Source organism: Punica granatum, chromosome 6 (assembly GCF_007655135.1).
Source record: "Punica granatum isolate Tunisia-2019 chromosome 6, ASM765513v2, whole genome shotgun sequence".
NCBI classification, from domain to species: domain Eukaryota; kingdom Viridiplantae; phylum Streptophyta; class Magnoliopsida; order Myrtales; family Lythraceae; genus Punica; species Punica granatum.
Window position 1 is genome coordinate 16066819 of NC_045132.1, and position 23348 is coordinate 16090166.

At 40.6% G+C, this 23348-nt stretch overlaps 4 protein-coding genes across 4 annotated transcripts; 1 reads left to right on the forward strand and 3 right to left on the reverse strand.

Moving 5' to 3' along the window:
• Positions 1-246: 246 nt before the first annotated feature.
• Positions 247-1496, reverse strand: LOC116211494 (glutathione S-transferase APIC-like). Its single transcript, XM_031545915.1, has 3 exons — positions 1254-1496; positions 1098-1146; positions 247-917 (listed from the first exon to the last, which is right to left on the reverse strand). The coding sequence occupies exons 1-3, from the start codon at positions 1401-1403 to the stop codon at positions 472-474; spliced, it is 645 nt and encodes a 214-aa protein (XP_031401775.1). The 5' UTR covers positions 1404-1496; the 3' UTR covers positions 247-471.
• Positions 1497-9361: 7865 nt separating this feature from the next.
• On the reverse strand, positions 9362-10655 carry LOC116211493 (glutathione S-transferase PARB-like). Its single transcript, XM_031545914.1, has 3 exons — positions 10330-10655; positions 10182-10230; positions 9362-10031 (listed from the first exon to the last, which is right to left on the reverse strand). The coding sequence occupies exons 1-3, from the start codon at positions 10477-10479 to the stop codon at positions 9586-9588; spliced, it is 645 nt and encodes a 214-aa protein (XP_031401774.1). The 5' UTR covers positions 10480-10655; the 3' UTR covers positions 9362-9585.
• Positions 10656-15538: 4883 nt separating this feature from the next.
• Positions 15539-16991, reverse strand: LOC116211996 (glutathione S-transferase-like). Its single transcript, XM_031546565.1, has 3 exons — positions 16730-16991; positions 16369-16417; positions 15539-16256 (listed from the first exon to the last, which is right to left on the reverse strand). The coding sequence occupies exons 1-3, from the start codon at positions 16877-16879 to the stop codon at positions 15811-15813; spliced, it is 645 nt and encodes a 214-aa protein (XP_031402425.1). The 5' UTR covers positions 16880-16991; the 3' UTR covers positions 15539-15810.
• Positions 16992-17505: 514 nt separating this feature from the next.
• LOC116212199 lies at positions 17506-22899 on the forward strand. Its single transcript, XM_031546769.1, has 6 exons — positions 17506-17675; positions 20246-20581; positions 20666-21184; positions 21269-21458; positions 21622-21841; positions 22820-22899. The coding sequence occupies exons 1-6, from the start codon at positions 17506-17508 to the stop codon at positions 22897-22899; spliced, it is 1515 nt and encodes a 504-aa protein (XP_031402629.1).
• Positions 22900-23348: the final 449 nt, after the last annotated feature.

The window sequence follows — 23348 nt, forward strand, 5'->3', positions numbered from 1 at the left end:
CTTTAAAGCGTTTTCCCCTCTTTTTCTCTTTGTTTTCATTTTCTCATTTTTTTCTTGCAAATTGCAAGTTTAATATTTAGGTCATCACCCCAGAAAAGCAAGAAACAGACCATTGGGTCGAGGATAAACCACAAATTAAAATAGTGGTAAGTGTCTGCCGTGATCAAATTGACATTCGAAGGAGAATTATTCTCAATTAATAAGTTCAGTTGACATTACTAAAAAGAAATTCCCAAAATACTGATGGATATACGAAATTTTTCAAACTTTACTCTCTTAGCTTTATTGGTAGTAATTCCCTCAACTTTCATGATTGAAGACACAAGCAGAGCATCTCCAAATACATTACGTTCTAAAGCATCCTCAGAAGCATGAACGTCTCACTTTAAAAGACACACATCAACAACAAAATACATATATAAGAGATCCGCAGGAATTTAAAATCTCCAAGTCTAATGGTTCAGTGCCTCCTCACTTGGGGTTCGTCATCTCGAGGACCTTGCACCACGCAGGTCGGGAAGAGATATCGGCCACCCAGGCGCTGACCTTCGGCCTTGCGTCGAAGAGCTTCTTGACCGGGGTGCGCATGAGGTAGTTGAGGGTCGGGAGGTGGTGGAGGTCAGCGAGGGTGAAGCAGTCCCCACCAATGTACTTGGACTGAGACAGGCGAGCCTCGTACACGTCCAGGACCTTTGCGAGCTTGGGCTCGTACTCCTCCACCACCGCAGGGTCGGTCTGCATCCCCAAGAAGGACTTAATGGCCAGCTCCCACAGGAGCTTCGATGCCGCCGGGTCGTACTGCTGGGCCTCCACTTCCATCCACACGGAAACTATCGCCATTTCCTTGCCGGGGATCACCAGTGGAGTCCCCTTGTCCGCATAAGTGTGAGCTATGTACTGGGTGATCGCCCTCGATTCTACATACATAAATCAATTAATCATCTTTCAAGTTTCACCAGCGTTTTTGCGTCATACACTATAAGACTCGCCGTCCAAGCAGACGATCTATACCACATCGAGGGCTTAGAAAATTCATATAATAAGATCGAAAGTCAAAGCTTAACTACCATGATGCGATGAACTTCCGAAACACTTACCGAAGAGCTTCAAGTCTCCATCCTCAAAGGCTGGGACTTGACCGAATGGCTGCGCCAAACCCATAAGAATAAGAGCACGTGGGATATCTTGTTAAATTTTCACTGGACCTATTATGTCAGAGAGAGACTTTATTGGAAGTGAATAGAGAAACTCACGTTAAGGGAAAGGAAGGGCTCCTTCTTGTGTTCGCCGGATCTCATGTCTACCATGACAAACTCGAACTCGAGTCCCTTCTCGATGAGGCACGCCAGCACCCTCGTGGCGGCTGTGGACATGGGGTTGCCGTGGACCTTCAGAACCGCCATTTCTGATAGTAAAGAAGCTTGAGCCTTGAGACTATTAAGATCAAATAAAGAGTCTAATCAGATAATGGGAGGGGATGGGAGTGAAAACAGGAGGGAGAGGGGATTATTTATAGGGAGAGACGGGTCATGAAAGAGGGCTTGACAAGTTCAACCTTCTGGAATGCTCTAGTATAGATATAGATAGATATTATATTGATTGATATTTTTTTTTCTCTTGCCTTAAGTGACCAAAGTTAGTGGGAGAAACGTGATTATTTTATCATTAACATCGGGTCGTGGCAAATGGAATATTCTCGATATATTGTACAAAAAGGATATTCCAGATTGGACAAAAAAATGTCCTGTTGCAAAAAATGTATTATTGGAAATAAGGATTTTTCATATTCAATTTTCATTTCTATGAAGCTGTTAATGACATTTTTATTGCGTTTAATTTGTATGTAATATTTTAAAATTAGATTTTAATTTTGAAAAAGAGTGGTATAAATGGTTATGTATGAGGGTTACCATTTATCTTTGTATGAATTATTTGATTTTGATTTTAAAAAAGAGTGATATAAATGGGATTCACCCATTGACTTTATATGAATTATTTTGTTTTTTTATCGATAGTAAAGACTGAGAAGAATTGGCTGAATCCTCACTTACTTGGTGAGGTGAAATTGATTGAAAATAAATAGTCGTATACAATGGTCTAAAAATAGAAGCTAGTTCTAGATATGGAAACTATATATACACGACTAAAATACGTAAGCTATACATAGCAAGCATTGATGATGATGATTCATGCTAATCTTCTCTATTACTCCCCCGCAAGCCGAACGGGGACTTCGCCACGTGAAGCTTGAAGCGAATGTCAATGAAGCGAGTAGAAGATAAGCCTTTGGTGAGTACATCAGCGAGTTGATCATCGGAGTTAATGAAGCGAATAGAGAGTTGCCTGCTCATGAAGCGCTCCCGTACAAAGTGATAGTCAATCTCAATATGCTTGGTCCGAGCGTGAAAAACTGGATTCGCTGTAAGATAGATCGCAGAGATATTGTCACACCAAAGAGTCGGAGGATGACATTGGGAAACTCCAAGTTCCCGAAGGAGAGACTGAAGCCATAAAATCTCAGCAGTGGCATTGGCAAGGCTCTTATACTCAGACTCAGTACTCGACCGGGCAACTGTCCTCTGCTTTTTGGAGCTCCAAGAGACGGGATTGGAGCCAAAAAAGACTATGAAACCACTGACAGAGCGACGATCATCAGGGTTACCGGCCCAATCAGCATCAGAAAAACCATGAATAGATGAGATGGAGCCCGAGCGAATATGAAGACCATAAGTAATTGTATCCTTGAGATAACGGAGGATACGTTTCACTGCCATCCAGTGAGCAGTAGTTGGGCAGTGCATAAACTGACATACCTGATTTACTGCATAGACAATATCAGGTCTAGTGAGGGAGAGATACCGAAGGCTGCCTACCACACTTCTGTAGAGAGAAGGGTCCTAAAAGGTATCTCCATCATGAAGGGAAAGTCTGGATCCTGAAGAGACTGGAGAGCTAATAGGCTTGCACTCCAGCATAGAAGTGCGAGCGAGAAGATCATGAATATACTTGGACTGTGTCAAATAGAGTCCAGTACCATTAGTTCAAGCCTCCATCCCAAGAAAGTAGTGAAGAGGACCGAGATCCTTCATGGCAAATTCCCGATGTAAGGCAATAATTATGGAATCAAAGGGTGCACCTGGAGTTCCCGTCAAGATGATGTCATCAACATAGACGAGAAGATAGACAAGATAAGTAGATCCTCGAAGAATGAACAGTGAGGGATCAGCTTTAGAGTCTGAGAATCCAAGTCTCTGAAGATATGTATTGAGGTGTTGGAACCAGGCCCGGGGGGCTTGTTTGAGCCCATAGAGAGATCGACGGAGTCGACAAACATAATCAGGGCGAGAAGCATCTAAGAAGCCAGGAGGTTGAGACATATAGACCTCCTCAGTGAGATGCCCATGAAGAAATGCATTCTTCACATCTAGTTGACGAATCGGCCACTGAGAGGAGACGGCAATAGATAGTACTGTCCGAATGGTTACCGGCTTGATGACTAGACTAAACGTCTCTGAATAGTCAACTCCTTCTCTCTGATTGAAACCCTTTGCCACCAAACGAGCCTTGTAACGATCAATGGTGCCATCGGCCTTCTGTTTGATGCGATAAACCCATTTGCAGCCAATCGCATTCTGTGTAGAATATGGTGGGACAAGATCCCATGTATGATTCTGGAGTAATGCCAGATATTCCTCTTCCATTGCAGCTCGCCAAGTGGAGTGTTTGCGCGCTTGTGCAAAAGTTTGAGGTTCCAGCAAAGCAGCGGAAACAGAGAAAGCAGAGGGATGGCGAGATATAGCGAACCGAGGAGGAGGCAGCGTACCATCCTTACATCGTGTTGTCATCCTGTGAGTATTCTGAGTAATAGGTGCAACATCATTGCCCTCAGTAACCTCAGCCGAAACTCCAGACTCAGCGAACTGGTCATGAATCTCAGGAGCAGGAACATAAGACTCAAGAGGGGAATGGGAATACAAGTAGAAGTGGTACTAGAGGAGGAGGGAATAGACATACCAGTAGCAAGTGCAGGACCAGAAGAGAACCGACTGTCATCCACCGAGATAGGCTCACCTGTCCTGAAAGGAAAAGAACGCTCATCGAACACAACCTGAGTAGATAGGAAGATTCGACCAGTGATAGGATTTAGACATCGATACCCTTGGTAATGATAAGGATACCCAAGGAAGACACAGGGTTGAGATCGAGATTCTAACTTATGACGTGTGTAAGGTCGTAAATAAGGATAGCAAAGACACCCAAACACTCGTAAGTTAGAGTAATCAGGGGGACTACCATGAAGCACCTCAAAAGGAGATTGAAAATTAAGAGATTTTGTAGGTAATCTGTTAATAAGATATACTGCTGTTTCAAAGGCAAAATCCCAAAATTTTGGTGGAATGGAAGAGTGAAAGAGTAATGTGAGTCCTATGTCAGCAATATGACAGTGTTTACGCTCAGCAGAGCCGTTCTGTTGGGGATCATGAGGACATGAGATACGGTGGAAGATACCATTTTTCTGCAGTTCAGATTGAAAATCTGCAGAGAGGAATTCCTTTGCACCATCTGACTGAAAATACTTGATTCGACGTCCATGGAGATTCTCAATTTGAAGACGAAATGCTCGAAAAACACTAAGTACATCAGATCGAGATTTAAGGACATAAAACCAAGAGTATTTACTGTAATCATCAAAAAAGTGAATGTAATAATGATGACCAGTAGAAGAAGTAATTGGTGCAGGACCCCAAATATCAGTATGAACAAGCTTAAAAGGAAAGGTGCTTTTGTGAAGAGTAGATGGAAAAGAATTATTTATTAATTTTCCTTCTTGACAGGCGGAGCAAATATGACCAACATGATCATTATTAAGGGAAAAGGAAGTACTTAAAGCACGACGGATTATTGGAAAAGACGAATGCCCCAGCGTTGATGCTAGAGAACACTAGATCCGGACACAGAAAGATGAGCTTGAGGATGGTTGATATGCCTATCTCTCGGGTGAAAACAGTAGAGTCCATCTTTAACTGGTCCACGCATAAGCTCCTAGTGTGTATGACGATCCTTCACAATGAAACAATCTGGGTGAAGTTCAAAAAATCAAGTATTGTCTCTAGCGAATTTAGATATAGAAATATGTGGTGCATAAAGAATATGATTTAAGTGTAAAGGACGTTGAGAGAGTTTAAGACTAGAGGAACCAGAGGCAAGGACTGGAATTGATTTACCATCACCCACGAGAATGTGATCTGAGTGTGAGGTGTCATCATGAAAATTGAGGTTGGATATGTCAGATGTGACATGGTGTGTTGCCCCTGAGTCCATGTACCAGTCTGAATCATGAATTCCCGGATAAGCACCATGGGTCAGATGAGCCTGTGCTCCAGAAGACTGACAGAATGGAGCGGTGTGTCCTGGACGGTTGCAGATTTGGCAAATAATTGTTGAATTGGGCCGAAAGCCAGAATTGCCAAAGGCAGCTGGGCCTCTGGTAGAGTGACGGGCTGAATTGGGCCGGCCAGAAGTTAACAGCTCAAAACTGCCCTGAGGCCCGAAAGAATTACCCTGAGGCCCGAAGGAACCTGGGCCGAAGCGCGGGTCTCGGATTGAGCCCGAGTTGACCTGACCTAGATAGTTCTGACCCGAGTTCGCCTGCCCGGCCTGACCCAATCTTCTCTGCCCGACTTCTCCCCCAATCTGAAAATTAGGGTTTCCTCCATACGTTCCAGAGAGAAAATCACCCGAGCCTCCCGATCCTCCCGAGCCTCCTTTGCTGACGGAGTTCTTCTTGCCGCCGTAACCCTTCCCGGAGTTCTTCTTGCCGCCATTGCCTCCCTTCCTTCCGTCCGTGTAGAAAGCCTCTATGGGTCCTGCGCCGAGCAGACCCGAGAGCGGAGCGCTCGAAGGTGCGGCAATCGTCTGGCTTCCCTGAGCGTAAAGGCGACGCTCTTCGTGGCCAACGAGAAGAGATTGAAGTTTGTCGGTGGTGAGGGTAATCATCCGTTCCGACTGTGCTAGGACAATCGGTTCCCAATCGGGGCCGAAACCCGTGTATATGCGTCGATTAATGTCTGCTAATGTTTTTGGTTTTCCAATTTGGGCATATCGAAGAGCATGCTCTTTCACCATTCCGATAAATTTAGCCATTGGTTGATTGCCCTTTTTTAGGTCTCGCCACTGTTGGTCGAGAAGATCTTCCTGGGCGTCGGTCTGGGTGAGAAATGAGGTCGCAAGGGAGGTCCATGCCTCCTGTGATGTCCTGGCAGTGAGAATGGTGACGCCGATCTCCTCTGTTATTGCCAACATTACACAGGTAAGTGCGAAATTGTCTCTGGACTCCCACTTGAGATAGTCAGGATTAGCACCTATAGTGCCATCAACTGCTGTGATAGTTTTGTTTGGTGCAATCGCTCGACCTTCAACATGGTCCAGCAATCCATAGGTAGCAAGTAGAGGGGTCATGATACCTTTCCAATAGAGATAGTTTCTGCCATTCAATTTGATAGGGATAGTAGGAATATTAGAGGGTGTTTGAATGATAACAGACGAGGATGAAGAGGAGATGAGTGCGGAATTATTGTCAGCCATAGAGAATGTGAGAAAGAAAAGCTGTGAGAAGAATCATAGATTAGGATCAGGAAGGATTATAGAGCAATACGGGTGTTATCCTGATTTGAGGCTTTGATACCATAAAGATTGAGAAGAATTGGCTGAATCCTCACTTACTTGGTGAGGTGAAATTGATTGAAAATAAATAGTCGTATACAAGGGTCTAAAAATAGAAGTTAGTTCTAGATATGGAAACTATATATACACGACTAAAATACATAAGCTATACATAGCAAGCATTGATGATGATGATTCATGCTAATCTTCTCTATTAGATAGAATTAAATTAAAGTAAAATTTTAAAATTTTACTTTAAAATCAAACGAGAGTAAAATATTTCCTATTTATCTTCCAACGGTCTTTCCTTGGATGAAAAAAAGGTGCATGGAATGGACTTTTCTTAAATGGCTGGCATCGCTTTCTCTGTGGAAAGTTGTCGTTGAATATTGCATTTCTTCTTCTTTTGTTTTTCTTTCGGTCAATTTTTAGTTGTTTTTCTTTGTACCTTTGGCTTTGGATTTATTTTATTTCTTTGTTTTTCCTATCGGGAAGATCTTTTTCTGATTGTTAAACGCCATTTTCTCCACAAACAAAAGAAGAAAAAAATGATTTGGTTCCGAAGGAGGCATAAGGCCTAACATATTTTCTCCAAATTTTTTCCTTATGAAATTTTACATTCGTCCGTGCAAATATCACTCGTTAACGAGATTCTACCCGAAAGACAGAGACCATGGATAACATGATTGTTTTAAAAAAAAAATTCGTTTACTTCCAATGTTTCATATTCCCGACTCAACCATGGCTCCCCTGTATCCCTGATCGTTAGGCGATGATTTTGTGGATCCAACACATCAATCCTTTGAAGAATAAGGGCCAGTCAACGTAGCGTCGCCAAGCCTAACGAAGTTGTCAGACGCGTCCCACCCCACCTCGCCCAGGACATGCTTAGTCCAGGTTCTAACTTGGACGCTAAGAGCATCTGCAGAGCTGGGAAAAAAAAAAAATAGGGCCCAATTATCTCCACGTGGCAACTTGGGCCGGGTCATTTTTTTCACCGCGAAGTGTGCAGCATGCTCCAATAGGAGCGTGCCACGTGGACATCATGTTTGCCATTCTTTCCCTTTTATTCTTATTTTTTTAAAATTGCGAAGAGCCATTGGAATGGGTTCCAACGGCCCTTTGCAATTTTTTTATTTTTTATTCAAATGTATTTTCTAATTTATCCTTTTATAATTGAAATAAATTTTTTGATCATATATAAAATTCACAAATTTCCTTTTCAGACCAGATAAATATTTTTTAAAAAATTCATATATAAATTTGTTAATTTCTATTTTTCGCCGAAATAATTTTTTTAAAAAATAATTATGTAAATTTATTAGATTTTATTTTCTAACCGAGAAATTTTTTAATAAAATTAATAAATTCAGTTTTTATCATCCATAAAAAAGTAGCCGTTGAATTTAATTTTTTTAAACCCAAAATTATTAACTTTGAAAATTAAAAAACTATTTTTAATTCAAAACTAAATTGCATAATTAAAAATAATTAAAAGATTATGAGCTTCCAAGGTTCTCAATTAATTAAAGGGTTAATTTAATGTTTCATATTTAAATCAGATCAATACATTAATGAATGTTCGTCCATTTAACAATTATTAGTGGATAATCCATATATTTTTTTCAATTATAAGAACAGCTTATAAGCTAGTTTAAAGAAATGGAAAGCTAACTACAGGGACATGAGCCATCCCATTTGTGATTGGGGTATTACTTATTCATCGTGAATTAATAACACTCAACTAACATTTTTTCTTGCACCCTTTCTCAGTCCATAATAATTTGTACATATGAATTTAGTACAGAGTAACGACATTGGTTGATTCAAGTGGTTTAATGTCTCTTTTTCTTAAGTAAATCTATAAGTTTGACTCTTATAAATGAAGAAAATTCATGATTTGGAGAATTTTGCTCCTTAGTAGGCTAATTTGGGTTCAACTTTAATTAATAGGGTCTAATGAATTTCCAAATATCGGGCCATGAAAACAGAAAAAAAAAATTAATACATCGGATCCCTTCTCCCTTCAAGAAAAATAAGTGGTTGTTACTTTTTTTTTTTCTTTTTTCATATGTCATAAAATATTTCTGAGAAACATGGAGTATACATTGAGCTCCAAATGCTCTCCCACTCCAGCTGCGCAAAATAAACTAATTAATCATCTAAAAGGGAAAACCTCCATCATTATTGTCATCAGGCAACCCACGCCAACTAAACCATTTGAAACAAAAATGGCTTGCAGTTAATTTATTAATCAATTCTCATGAAAAATGAGCTTAAAAAAATTGTCAAAAACACACATTAATTCATCTCTTCTTTCGACTTTTAGCTTCTTACCTTACTGGGTTAGTAGCGGACTGCAATAATTCCCACTCTCACCAGGTCATTCTCAACTGCAATTCCTACCTTCATTAATAACTCAACTGCTACTTTGAAATTTTGGTCTTTTTCCGAAGCTTATTTTTCCCACTTCTTTTTTCCTACATTTTTTATTGTTTTTCTATGCGATTGCAAGTTTTAATATTTAGATAACCACCCCCCAGCAAGAAACGGACTACTGGTGGATAAAGCAGAAGACAGTGATAAACATCTCGTGGCGACTGCATCAAGCTGACACTGGACCGAGGATTACTTTCAACTAATAAACTCGTTAGGACATCTCACGATCTCACTAAAAAAGGTACAAAACAGTAAACGGTGGCCGATACTAAAAGTTTTTCTCCCCTGTATCCTTTTATTAATGGCAATGCCCTCAACATCCATTATTGAAGACACAAGCAGAGCATCTCCATATACATCAAAAGTTAAAAAGCATCCTCATAAACATGAAAATATCCACTTCGCAAGCACAACCAACAACAGCAACAAAATACAGAGGAGCTCTGCTGGGAAATTACTCCATTTCCAGGCTGAGGACTCCCCTTACTTTGGCTTTATCATCTCCAGGACCTTGCACCAGGCAGGTCGGGACGAGATATCGGCGACCCAGGCGCTAACCTTCGGCCTTGCGTCGAAGATCTTCCTGACCTGGGTGGGCATGAGGTAGTTCAGGGTCGGCAGGTGGTGGAGGTCAGCGAGGGTGAAGCAGTCCCCACCAAGGTACTTGGACTGAGACAGGCGGGCCTCGTACACATCCAGGACCTTTGCGAGCTTGTGCTCGTACTCCTCCACTACTGCTGCATCGGTTTGTATCCCCAGCAGGGGATTAATCGCCAGCTCAAACTGCAGCTTCAACGCTGCTGGGTCGTACTGTTGGGCCTCCACTTCCATCCACACGGAAACGGTCGCCATTTCCTTGCCGGGGATCACCAGCGGAGTTCCCTTGTCCGCGTATGTGTGAGCTATGTACTGGGTGATCGCCCTCGACTCTACAGAGAAATCAAATAATCCTCTAAGTTTCACGATCGTGTTTGCACCATAGAAGATCAAACCGGCCCGAGGGCTTAGGACATTCATCTAATAGGATCGAAACTCTAATTTCAACATATCATGAATAAATGAACTTTCGGAATACTTACCAAAGAGCTTCAGGTCTCCATCCTCAAACGCGGGGACTAGACCGAATGGCTGCACCACGAGATGAACAATTTCACAAGGTATGTTCTTTTTTTTTTTTAAATCTTATCTTTAGGAGAAGGAAGCAGAAATCGGAATTAGTAAACTCACGTTGAGAGAAAGGAAGGGCTCCTTCTTGTGTTCGCCGGATCTCAAGTCGACCATGACAAACTCGAAGTCGAGCTCCTTCTCATAGAGGCAGGCGAGCACCCTCCAAGTGGCTGAGGATATGGGGTTGCCATGGACCTTCAGAACCGCCATGTCTGAAACTAAAGAAGCTTATACTGAGATCAAATTAAGGGTTGAGAAAGATATTGGGGATGGGAGTGAAGGTGGGAGAGGGGAGCAGAGGAGGGGACTCTTTATAGGGAGGGAGTGGGTGATTGAACTTATTTGAGGGCAGCCTGACGAGTTCAATTCCTATTGGAACGCTATGATAATAAATTATATAATACTATTGGACATTTGTTTGGTTTTCTTGCTTTGGATGACCAAAGTCGATAGGAGAAACGTTATTATGTTATCATGAATTTTGGGTAGTGGAAGATGGAATATTCCCAATATTGGGGTAAAAAAAAGAAATTTGAGATTGGGAAAAAAAAAATTATATTGCATATTCGGGAATGGGAATTATTGCTACCGCATTTATTAATATGTCAAATCTTCATCTTATGTTCAATTTAATACCAAATGAGGAAAAATGTAGTGTAGTGGCACGAGATTTATGTTTCGAATCTCACTAGTGAAACTATTCATATGAAATATGTATATAATATTGTAAACATAGAATTGGTTAAATAAAATGTATAGCTGAGGTCGTTTTCACCATAAAAAACTTTATTGTTGAATATTGTTATTATTATTTTTTACTTTTTCTTTTTTCCCTTTGAATTCATTGAAGACTTAGATTTTATCAACCCTTCCTCCATGAGCGTTTTCCTGTTGGGAACATCTCCCTTTTTTGGTTGCTAAAACGTTGTTTTCTCTGAATATTGCGTGTTCATTCGTTCGTCTGTGCAAATGTCATCCACTATCGATCTTCTTTTTGAGTGACCGCTTATTTCATTGGCCACTTATTTCATTATTTCTTCTCGGAAAAGTTTCCCCTAGAACGTTTACATCCCTCCGCTTTATCAATGAAATAAAAATTCTTTTATTAAATATTTGTAAGTATAAGATGATAAGATCTCATTATGTGTAGTTAAGCCTGCAGAATCACATAATCGACTTATTTGGATAGCATTAGTAAGGAGTGGGTGGGATGATGAAGGTTACTTCGCATGCATTACATAAATTTTTTGAGTTTTAAAAAATAAGGACACGCCAACAAAATGTTGGTTTAGTATTAAGCCGTTCAAATCCCCGTAAGAAGGAGAACACAAGTTCGAGACTCGAGAAACGCCCTTATTGAGAGGAGAAATAACCTCTAATACTCAATCTCCCAGAATTGTGAAGTTAATGTTTCCCACAATTTTGTAATAAACGCACTTATTGAGAGGAGAAATAACTTCTAATACTCAATCTCCTAGAATTATGAGGTTAATGTTTTCCACAATTTTGTAATATTAAAAATGAGAATACAAGATCGAGTCTCGGGAAGTGCACTTATTAGAAGGAGAAATAACATCTAATACTCGATCTCCTGGAATTTGAGAGTAATGTTTTCCATAATTCTGTGATCAAAAAAAAAAAAAGTAAAGACACTATCTAGTGCTCTCTGAAAATTTTTGGTTTCTACTCTCATCTGTATCCTCATAAATTTGATTATCCCAAATGTTGCAATTTAATTTTTCGACTCGCCTTAACGCATGAGATTTATATATGTTTATAGATTTTTCATAAATTTGATTATCAATACACAAACACTCATTTATGGTATAGTAGAAACGAAAAAATATAATATGTCGTATTTTATTGCATCTTTCTTTTATTGTCGTGTGGAGTGCGGGTGCACCGTCCGCTAGTAGATATAAAAAAGTAGAAGATGAAATTAGTGCATCGGATCCCTTCCGCCTTCAGGAAAAGAAGTGCCTAAGTGTAACTTCTTTTTCTCTTTTATATGTCATTCGATATACAAATTCTGAAATTTTTAAGTTGGAGTATTAACATTGTGTCTTCAAATGCCCGCACATCGTAAATCCTCAATGTGAGTGAATGACGACAGAGAGTCTGGTGCCGGCGGCGGCGGGTAACCCTCCCGCCGGGGAGGAGACCAATCGCAACAGCAAGAGAGTGAGAAATAGTTCGCAATCGTGAAAAGGACTCTATACAGGAGACAAATGGGAGAGGAGTGGATGGGTCTGATGCAGCTTTGAATGAGCCTGAGGATGCCAATGGAGGGAAACTGAAACTCACGTTCAAACAGATGGTATTTTGGTCGGGGTGCAAAAGAGGTTATTGTGAAGGATTCCATCCCATTCAAATCTCGGTGCAGGTCAGTGAGGACATGGGAGTTCTGTGATCAAGACGATGATGGGCCCGAATCGGAGGATTGCCCAGTGATTCGATTTTCGAAGGAGCTTCTCCGGAAGGTGCGGGCGCCATGGTGGGGCTCTCTCATCATCGAAGTGTTAGGAAGGAAAGTAGGCTATGTGTACCTTCGAAGAAGACTGCGACGATTGTGGAAGCCTAAGGGGGACTTCAAATTGATTAGCTTGGGCAACGATTTCTTCACAGCTAAATTCAGCGACATGGAAGATCGGGATAAGAGTTCTTTAGGATGGACCTTGGACGATACTGGGCCACTACCTCTTCTTTCGGAATTGGGTACCTAATCTCTGACCATCGAAGGCAACGATCGAGATGGCTGCTTTTTGGATCCGCATTGCGGAGTTCCCACCGAGTACTGTAATGAGGCTTGTTTAAGAGAAATTGGGGATGCTATTGGTCGAACTATCAAAATTGACATCAACACGGATTTTCGACATTTCTTATGAAGGTATCAACCTGGTATTTTTTTAATTGTGGGTCAACAGATTGATGTCTGTCCGGAACAAGAAATTTCTAGGTCAGCTGGCAAACACTCCGATCAACCGGCACCGGCTGAGGTACAGCGAGATTCCGTTCAACAGCAGCAAGATGACCCAGGCCCATCAGGTCCCAATAAGTGTAGAAAGCCCAATAGCATGGAGGCTTCGAAGAAGAAGGCCGAGACAGTGCCAAGGGAGAATGGTGGAGAAGTCCACAAAGGCAAAGGCCTGGTCAAACCTATGTTTCAGAATTCTGGCCCGGCTCCAAGCGGATGTGAGAACTTCTGATGCTCTCCTCTCCCCCCCGGTGCAGTTAAAATTACATTCGTGCTGAGAACCCTGACGTCGTTGTTATTTGCGGAGCCACGGGGTAGCAGCCAAAAGGCAGAGAGGATTTGTAAGCGGTTCGCGGGGTTTTCTTATGTTCGTATAGAGGCTCGTGATTTTTGTGGAGGTTTATGGGTCTTTTGGAAGGCTAAGAGGCTATAGCTTACTAGAATCGAGAGGCAGGCCCAAGCTTTTCATTTTCGTGTATCTTACGGCAACCATACATGGTTACTTACTCCGGTATATGCTCATCCGACCTTAACTACTAGAAAGGAGCTTTGGTCTTTACTAGAAGGGCATGGCTCGCGTTTGGCTATTTTAATGATATTCTAGATGCTAGTGAAAAGACAGGGGGAGCTCCATTCGGTCCAAGTTCAGCAGTTTACTTTCGAGCTACGATGGAAAGCTGTGGTCTTTTGGATAGGGGCAGTAGTGGACCTTGTTACACCTGGAAAGGTTCTCAATCTCGGGGTTACGATCAAGTTTGCAAAAGGCCTGATCGGGCACTATGTAATGCGGCATGGAGGATGACTTTGCAGGAGGCATTGATGCAGGTTTTGCCTCGAGTCAAGTATGACCATTTGATGTGCCCTAGCATGCAATTCAGGACGATGTCAATTCTAGTTTCGGTCCTATTACGCATTTCAAGGCCAAGAAACTTACTGCATCTCGCCCCGTACCCATTACCATACTTGAGTGCATGGAAATAGGTGGTCAAACACTTTGATCAAGTAGAGCAGGTGGCTCATTAATTACCCACCTGCATTTTGAACGAATTTCCTTCAAATAATGGTGGTTGCACTAAGCTGGATGGGGTTGGAGACTTTTGTTCAATCATCTTCATTTAAACTTTATACTTGGGAACTAGTTGTATTTACTTTCCATTGTTGTCACTGTTGAAGTGATTGTAAGAGCACTATATGAGCTCTATTCTGATCAATGAGAAGGGCATGAATATTTACATTTCCTCTCTTTTCTTATATGAACAAGTTTCTTATTTAGCGGTAAAAACTCCAATTCTTATAGTTCATCATTGAGCTTAACGAATCAAAACGACTTTCTTACTCGTTGCGAGTTATCTTATCGAATGAGTTTAGTTGGATCTACTTTGCACCTTTCTTTCTTCTCCATTTCTAGTCCGTGAGCTCATCACCATCACCCTATTATTGTCAAACTCGACAGGTGCGGACAAGGTGATCCGAGCAAACGATCATTCTGTTACTTGGCAGCCTGGCACTCTAATTCGCACTACCTACGTCTCCTCAATGAGGAATGGAATAATCATCAATACGTACCAACGGGCCTTGCTTTTTCCCGTGAAAAAATCAAAGAATGGAATAGAGTTATTTTTGGCCATATAGAGTCAAGGAAGCGGAAGGTGCTTGCACGACTGAAAGGGCTGCAAAGAGCAATGCAAGAACGGCCTAATAGGTTTCTCCGAAGGCTGGAAGTTGAATTGAATAATGAATTGGATGATATTCTTGCCCAAGAAGAGCTTTTATGGTTTCAAAAATACCGGAGCGAATGGATGCAAACTGGAGACCGGAATACAAAGTATTTCCAAACCAAAACTATCATCAAGAGAAAAACTAAAGAGCGTTTAATTCGAGTATTATTTGATTACAGAGTAAAATTTGAAGGAAAAAATTAACTATTAAATTATTCATGGATCATAAACTGATATATTTAATTGTTATATTGATAAATTATATTTAATTACTAAAAATATTAATAATAATATAATACATTATTTATTTTTACTAAGATAAAAGACGTTAATCTTATGATCGTAATTTTCATTATAATCTCATAATTTTATGTATTTTAAATCCAAGGCTTTTACAAACCACTACTATAAAATTTTAGCTAGAAAAAATAATTTTAATAATTAACTTCACAATTAAACACCCTAAAATACGAGAAGTTGATAATGTAGAATGATAACTCTACAAGGAACAAAACGTCGAAATGGACACAAAAGGAACTGGAAGTATATGGATAACAACGCTCGTGGAGTGCTGATCTGGAGGGAATGGATAGATGACACTGATTTTCCATAGCGATTATTGGATATATAGTAATTACTCTGAGGGGAACAGAATGCATTCAGCGAAAGTACAGGATTGCCCTCTCGTTTACCTTATTATTACTGGTCAATGCCCCCAACTTTCATCATTGGAGACTCAAGCACCAGCAATCTATATAGTCCATAGTCCATCACCCAAAAACCACTCTCCCAGCAACAGCAGCAACAACAACTACTACTACTACTACGATATATGTGAGAAAGCAAGCCTCAATGCTGCTTCCTAAACTCGACAACCTTGCACCACGCGGGCCGGGAAGTGATATCGGCGACCCAGGCGCTGACCTTGGGCCTCGACTCGATGAGCTTCTTCGCCGGGGTGTCCATGAGGAAGCTCAGGGTTGGGAGGTGGTGGAGGTCAGCGAGGGTGAAGGTGTCCCCGCCGATGTACTTGGACTGGGACAGTCGAGCCTCATACACGTCCAGGACCTTCCCGAGCTTCCCCTCGTTCTCCTCCACCACCGCGTTGTCGGGCTGCATCCCGAAGTGCGGCTTGTAACCCAGCTCCCACGCGAGCTTCCCCGCCAGTGGGTCGTACTGGTGGGCCTCCACCTCCATCCACACCGACACGATCGCCATCTGCTTCCCCGGCACCACCAGCGGCGTCCCCTTGTCGGCATACTCGTGGGATATGTACTGAGTTATAGCCCTCGACTCTGTTCATAAGGAACAAGTGCTTCAGCTTCCAAAGTACAATACCCGATTTTCATTTAGGGAGGCTATCTATATCCCTTTATTTACCGATAATTAAAACCACGAGATTCTTACCGAAAAGCTTCAAGTCACCATCCACGAATGCTGGAACTTGACCAAACGGCTGCACCAAAGCCGACATTTACAGAGACATGTCAGATTTTTTAAGCAGTTCGGAACAGAACATCTGAAATTGACTCGGGAAGTCCGATTGAGAATAATCGAACACTAATTGAACTAAAGATGCGTATCACTGCATTATACCTCTTTTATCAAGATCTTCTCGGTTCTGGTTATACCACAATCAGAAAATTTAAAAAAAATCCAAGAAAATTCATAAAATAAAATTTTGGAGAAACTTCAGAAAAATTTTAAAAAATGAAAGAAAATTCAAAAAAAAAAAAAAGACAGTTCAGAAGGTGGAATCGGTACTGACGTTGAGGGAAAGGTAGGGTTCCTTCTTGTGCTCGCCGGATTTCATGTCGACGGGGATGAACTCGAAGTCCAAGCCTTTCTCGTAGAGGGAGGCGAGCACCCTCCACACCGCGGAGGACAAAGGGCTGCCGTAGAGCTTCATGACCGCCATGTCTGAACGAGATTTGACCACGAGACTCACAGAGGATCAAACAATTGTCGCCGAAGAAGAAGAAGATGAAGAGGAGAAGGGTTCGATGCGAGGGTATGAGAATAAAAGGGCGGAGGGGACGATTTTATAGCCAAAATGGGGGGGGAGGTTGACTGGTCGGGGACCTTCTGGAATGCTCTAAATATGAAATCGGGATATTTTCGTCGGCCAAGTTCGGCATGCCAAATTCGGAAGAAATAGCAACACTTTCCCCTTTATTTTCATTTTTCCGCATAAAAAGAATTGCTAAATTCTCCTAAAATTAGTATTATCAGAACCGAATTGAATATTGAACCGATCGAAGAATGAGTTCATGAGTTCGAACCGCACATTTAATTAAAAATTATATAATACATAATTATTATAAATACAAACTCAAAATTTTTTTGTTCCTTCAAAATAACCCTCCCTCAACTCCCTCTCTCTGCTGCTCTTCTTCAGTTCTTGTACCCCATGTCCGTCCACCCTAAATCCACCCATCTTTCCACTACCTCAGGCTTCACAGCAACAATTGAAGCTTCTTTGGCTTAAATCACTATAGCAAGCCTTCGATCGAAACCTTGTTGCTTCGATTAGGCAGATAGGCAATGGCCATTAACAGTTCAATTGAAGCTAAGTCGAAATCGGAGAAGGACATGTTGCTTCCGAGGAAGCCCGTGGAGCTGAGCAGCTCACAAACATTTAGATTAGCTATTACTCTGCAGAAAGAATGGACAAAACCCTCATCCCCAAGGCCTTCAAATTCGACGAGCTCTGGGTAGTACCATAGCAGCAAACCTAGTAATTTGCTAAAAGAATTCCTTCAACGGATCTCTGCCCGACTCTCTAGGCGATCTTGACAACCTCCGAGTTCTTCCTCTCTAAGCGATCTTGACTCTCTCTCCAACAGAGAAGAGGAGAACTGGTGCCGATTGTCGAAGACTAGGGTTTCATTAATTTTGAGTTTTTTATTTTTCGGATTTACATTTAGGTCCTTCATGTTTAAAAAATTATGAACTCATCCAACCGGCCGGTTCACATGGATTTGATGGGTTTGCCTAAAAATTGTCCAATTTTTTTAGGTTCATCGGTCTATGTGTGCATTTTCAATTTTTAAGCTAATCGGACTGGACATAGGTCCGGTTTCCGATTCGACCGGTCAAATAGGCCGATCCGGTTCGGTTTTGATAACAGCGCCTAAAATATATGCTTAAGGAAAATCATATTTTCTCGAAAAGTTTTCCTTCAAAGTACCGAAAGTAAAGTGAGCTGCTATTTGCCCACTCTCTTTTTGGAACTGTCGATCTCGTCACAAATAGTACATCTCTGTGAATGTTCGTATCCGTAATATCATTTTAAAAAAATTATTTTAGAATTTACAGAATTCCTTCTCACCTTATCAAAAAAGTAACAAATAAATAAATAAGGGAAAAGTACAAAAACCCCCCTGTGCTTTGAGGTTGAGACAAATAGCACCATGTTCTTCTCCCAGTGACATATAACACCATGTTCTTTACTCCGTCAGACATTAGGGGCAACGACGTTAAATTTCTTTTCAATAGACCATTTTGCCCTCTTTCTTTCGTTTTCCAATCTGAGAACCCAGCTTTAGGGTTTGGGGGAAAACTTCGACTGCTGAAATGAAATAGGGCAAATCTTCTCCTGCGAAATTCGACTGCTGAAATCGGAAGGGAACGGGAAAGCTACCTGTGGAAGGATTCGATGAGGCTGCCATGAAGGTTTAGGGCAAGGAGAGGTTCCCCGATCAAGAATCCGTGGACTTCGGCACAGAGAATTTCAGTGGAGGTAAGGTCCCTTTTGCTTGTTATCATTCCGGTGCAACGACTCGTCTTTCCTCCCAACGTTTCATAATTTTGTGTTTGCTAATGATATTTGTTTTTGGACTCTCCGTGCATGAATTTCTCGTGTGGTGTTCCAATCTAAGAACCAGCTTTAGGGTTCACGGGAAAACTTCGAATGCTGAAATAGGGCAAAGCTTCTTCTGCGAAATTTGACTGCTGAAATCGGAAAGGAATTGGAAAGCTACCTCTGGAAGGACTTGACAAGGCTGCCGTGAAGGTTCTGTTGCTTTTCAATGCTGTTTTGTATTTCTTGCTGTTTCTGTTGCTTTTCAATGTTGTTCTGTATTTCTTGCTATTTCTGTTGCTTTTCAATGTTGTTTCAATTCTGTATCTGATCTGTGCTGTTGCTGTTGTTGTTTGATCGTATTGAAATATTAAACGATTTATTTGTTCATATTACAAAGACCAAAATGTCAACTTCACTGAAATATACGTTTGCATATCTGTGTGTGCATGTGTTCATTTGTTCTGCAGAATTATTGTATTTCTTGTTGTTTCTGTTGCTTTTCAATGTTGTTCTGTATTTCTTGCTCTTTCTGTTGCTTTTCAATACTGTTCTGTATTTCTTGCTTTTCAAGTGTGCAGGCGATCGGAATAATGTGGAAATGACTCTTATTGGTGAACAAATTAATTTTCATTACGTTGCAAATGTTGTGTTATGATGTATCAAAAGCGAGTCTACAGAGTTGCAGTTATCTTTCTGCTGCAAAAAAAATCCCGTGATCTAGCACGGAGTTTAAGATTTGACTTTCTCCAATGATCTAGTGCACTATGCCATGCTTCATTTGCATGAAAGAGCAAGTGTAGTATCAGGTCTCATGTCTGCTTATCTGCATAATTCCTTTCTTGCAATACAAGCGAGAAACAGGAATAGCCTAGTCGTAGCACATCAACTAGGAACTCGAGCGAATAGTAGTTGAATCCGCAATTTGGCGAATTGGATATAACAGAGAATTTTAATTGCACTTTTGCTTTTGTTGAACAAAATAAAATTGGGAATTTATAATTACGGGACATAATGATAATTCAAACTTTTAGTATTAAAACTATTAGAACATGGAAGATGTATGCGATTAGAACATCAAAGGAGCATAAATTCTGTTATACCGAGTGAATAAATGTCTCCAAAACTCTGGCATCATCAGGACTCTTATTGCTTGCAAGCATCAGAAGCTATCCCCCCTGTCATGTGGTCCATTTCAGTGGCCTTGGCTACCCCTAAATGTTAAAAGAAGTTTCTCAGAAGAATCAATCTAGTACAAGTACATAAATTAAATCAGCTCGCATAGTTTAATTTCAAGTGTGCCGTTGTTGTTCTGTTGCTGTTGTTGTTTGATTGTACTGAAATATTAAACTATTTATTTGTTCATGTTACAGAGACCAAAATGTCAACTTCATTGAAAGAGAATTCTATTGAGGAGGAGCCTTCTGTGATTACTCGTGAGGAATTACACCTTACTGTGATTACATAAGAACCTAACTGTAGCTATACAAAAGAAGTGTCTAGGCAGGTTCCTGCAAATGATAAGGATGATGGTGATGGTGGATATGGGGATTCCACTGATGAATCACATGAGGATGAGGGAGATAATGAAGACCCCATAGGGGTTAATAAAGGAATTGAAGCAGAAGATGATGATGTGTTCGGGTTAGGTCAGTTGCTCGAACAATTGAACCAATTTTATGTTGAGAGCGATGATGATATTCAAAATGAAGACAACACATGTGACCTTGATGGGAATATCGATGAATTTCTCGAAGAAGGGATTGGTGATGATTTCCATAACTTAAGGGGATCATATGACGAAAGGGAGGTGGATGGGTACCCAGAGTTTGTTGCATGTGTAGGTATGAAAAACCCATAATTGTTAGTTGGAATGAAGTTTGCAAATGTCAATGAGTTTAGGGCTGCATTAAGGGAATGGTGCGTGAGGAGGAATTATGATTTTAAATGGCAGTATAATGAAGGTACAAGGTATACTGCCATTTGCAAACATAGGTCAATTTGCAAGTTTAGAGTTTATGCTGTGAAGTTAGCTGATGAAAGTACTTTCCAGATAAGGACTTTCATACCTGAACATACATGCGGACGTGAGAACATTAATCACTTGGTGTCTGCCTTATACCTAGCTAAAAGATACGAAGATGACTTCAAGGAGAATTCAAAGCTAGATGTTCACGCATTTCAAGCCAGAATACAAAGGGAGTTGGGTTGTGAAGTTAGTTTAAAAAAGATCTACATGGCCAAAGCTGAAGCAATAAAAAATGTTGAGGGAGACCATTTAGAGCAGTATTGTATAATAAGGGATTATGCAGCTATAATTCTGGAGAAAGACAGAGGAAGTGTTGTTAATGTTTGTGTAGATCCTCAACCTCCAACCATCGTAGATGGAGTTCCAAAAGAATTGCCCCCACGGTTCCAAAGGTAATATGAATTTGTTTATTTGTCATTTATGATGAATTTCCAATAGCATGGCCAAGTAATTTTAAAGTTTCATTTCTTTGGCAGATTCTTTGTTTCCTTTAATGCCATGAAGTACGGCCTTATACATGGGTGTAGACCCTTTATTGGTTTAGATGGCTGCCATCTAAAATCATACAATGGAGGACATTTACTCTCTGCTATAGCTAAGGATGGCAATGAGAACATTTTTCCCGTGGCCATGGCTGTAGTTGAGCAAGAAAATAGAGAGAGTTGGGTTTGGTTTCTTACAAACTTATTAGATGCCATTTCAAGTGAAACTCTCGAGTTAACTTTTTCATGTCTGATATGCAAAAGGTAACTACTATCATGTATTTGCTTATTTCACATACTTTATACAATTGTAATGTGCTAACTTTGCAGGATATTTTAAATGTTAGGGGCTGGCTCAGGCATTTAAGGAGCATTTTCCAAGGCTAGACCATAGGTATTGTTTGAAGTACCTAGTGGACAATTTCAAGAAGCAGTGGAAAGGGAAGCAAGAAGTGGACATTGTATGGGAGGCAGCATCTGCAACAACTGTCAAAGGTTTTGAAGTTACAATGAAGAAGATGCTACAACTTGAACAAAAGCAGGTGGCAAATGGGAAATGTGAAGAGGGTAAAGGACCCCATTCGTGGTTATGCAAACTGAAGCCTTCTCTTTGGTCCAAGTGTCATTTCAAATCTAACTGTAAGTGTGATTTGTTGGTGAATAATTTAGCTGAATCATTCAATGCCTATATCATTAGAGCTAGAGACAAACCTATTTTGTCTATGTTTGAATAGATAAGGAGAAGGCTGATGAAGAGATTTTATGTGAAAAAAAACTGGGATGGAGCAATATAGAGGCCCAATAACCCCTAATATTCAACAGAAACTTGAGGAAAATAAGGTAAAAAGTCGAAACAGCATAGTAGTACCTGTCGGGGAGAAAAAATTTCAGGTTGATTGTCATACAAACATGTTTTCTGTGGATTTGCATGTCAAGACTTGTACATGTAAGGTGTGAGACATTACTGGTGTTCCCTGTGGTCATGCTATTGCTTGCATTTACAAAAATAGAGAGACTCTAGAACATTATGTGCATTCTTATTACTCTAAAGAGACATATTTAAAGGCATATAGTCATATTATTGTCTCACTACCAGATAAGAGTATTTGGGAGGGGAAAAACCAAAAAATAAACCCTCCAATTGTGCAAAAACCACCTAGTAGGCCTAGAAAGGTGAGAAAAAAGGCAGTTGGTGAAGCAAAAAATGCTTACAAGATGTCTAGAGCCAACATACCTGTCAAGTGTGGCAATTGTGGAAGAATTGGGCATAATGTTATGGGTTGCAGAGCAGCTATCAAAGGAGAGACGCCCTCGCAAAGAAGAGCGAGGTTGAAAATGGAAAAAGAAGCAAATTGGGCTGCTGATAGGGGTTTAATACCTCATACACAAGCAAATGGTGCAGATCCACCTGCAAATAACTCAACTTAGACGACTCGAAGCACCCGGAATGAACCCATGAAAAAGGTAAAAAGAAAGTATTTTATTCGATTTCACAAACACCATACGCTTCAGATTTCATACCTGCTCGTGTTCTTGTTGTTGCAGATTCCAGTGCAAAGAAAAAGAGCTGCATCTATCCAAGAACCAAGATCTTCAAGGAAGTCAGCTCCAGCCGGAGAAGATAGCACTACAAAAAAGAGACAAAAGACAACCCATCTCGCTTAGAGGGAAGCTTCTGTAAAGACTGGGTAGTGGGAAGCTTTTGTAAAGATTGATTTGCATACTTTGTAAAGATATGTCTGCCACTAAGACCTTACTTTAATGGGTAGTGGGAAACTTTTGATTTTTTTTAATATATTTACTATGCCTTAATTGGTCCCCGAACAGTACCCATGTGATGTTAACTTGGATAATATTGACAAGTGATCATGTAAATAAAATATTATTTTATTTTCAATCTTGTCTACTTGCACATATCTCCTTTTATGAATAGGGTGATTATTTACCATTTATTTGGGGACGGATCAACGCGTAAACATTGTTTATTTATTTATATGTATTTATTTACTATTTATTTGGGGTTAGGACGAATTGCACCACTGTGATTTAAGGTTGGGACATATCGCACCATTGT

Bases quoted from the DNA above. Each gene is read 5' to 3' on its own strand.
- LOC116211494 (XM_031545915.1), bottom strand. From the start codon at position 1,403: ATGGCGGTTCTGAAGGTCCACGGCAACCCCATGTCCACAGCCGCCACG. The intron at 1,147-1,253 runs GTGAGTTTCTCT...GGTTTGGCGCAG, and splicing joins AGCCCTTCCTTTCCCTTAAC to CCATTCGGTCAAGTCCCAGC. The intron at 918-1,097 runs GTAAGTGTTTCG...TTATGTATGTAG, and splicing joins TGGAGACTTGAAGCTCTTCG to AATCGAGGGCGATCACCCAG.
- LOC116211493 (XM_031545914.1), bottom strand. From the start codon at position 10,479: ATGGCGGTTCTGAAGGTCCATGGCAACCCCATATCCTCAGCCACTTGG. The intron at 10,231-10,329 runs GTGAGTTTACTA...CTCGTGGTGCAG, and splicing joins AGCCCTTCCTTTCTCTCAAC to CCATTCGGTCTAGTCCCCGC. The intron at 10,032-10,181 runs GTAAGTATTCCG...ATTTCTCTGTAG, and splicing joins TGGAGACCTGAAGCTCTTTG to AGTCGAGGGCGATCACCCAG.
- LOC116211996 (XM_031546565.1), bottom strand. From the start codon at position 16,879: ATGGCGGTCATGAAGCTCTACGGCAGCCCTTTGTCCTCCGCGGTGTGG. The intron at 16,418-16,729 runs GTCAGTACCGAT...GCTTTGGTGCAG, and splicing joins AACCCTACCTTTCCCTCAAC to CCGTTTGGTCAAGTTCCAGC. The intron at 16,257-16,368 runs GTAAGAATCTCG...CCTTATGAACAG, and splicing joins TGGTGACTTGAAGCTTTTCG to AGTCGAGGGCTATAACTCAG.
- LOC116212199 (XM_031546769.1), top strand. From the start codon at position 17,506: ATGGCCATTAACAGTTCAATTGAAGCTAAGTCGAAATCGGAGAAGGAC. The intron at 21,185-21,268 runs GTAATATGAATT...TTTCTTTGGCAG, and splicing joins TTGCCCCCACGGTTCCAAAG to ATTCTTTGTTTCCTTTAATG. The intron at 21,842-22,819 runs GTAAAGGACCCC...TTGTTGTTGCAG, and splicing joins AAATGGGAAATGTGAAGAGG to ATTCCAGTGCAAAGAAAAAG.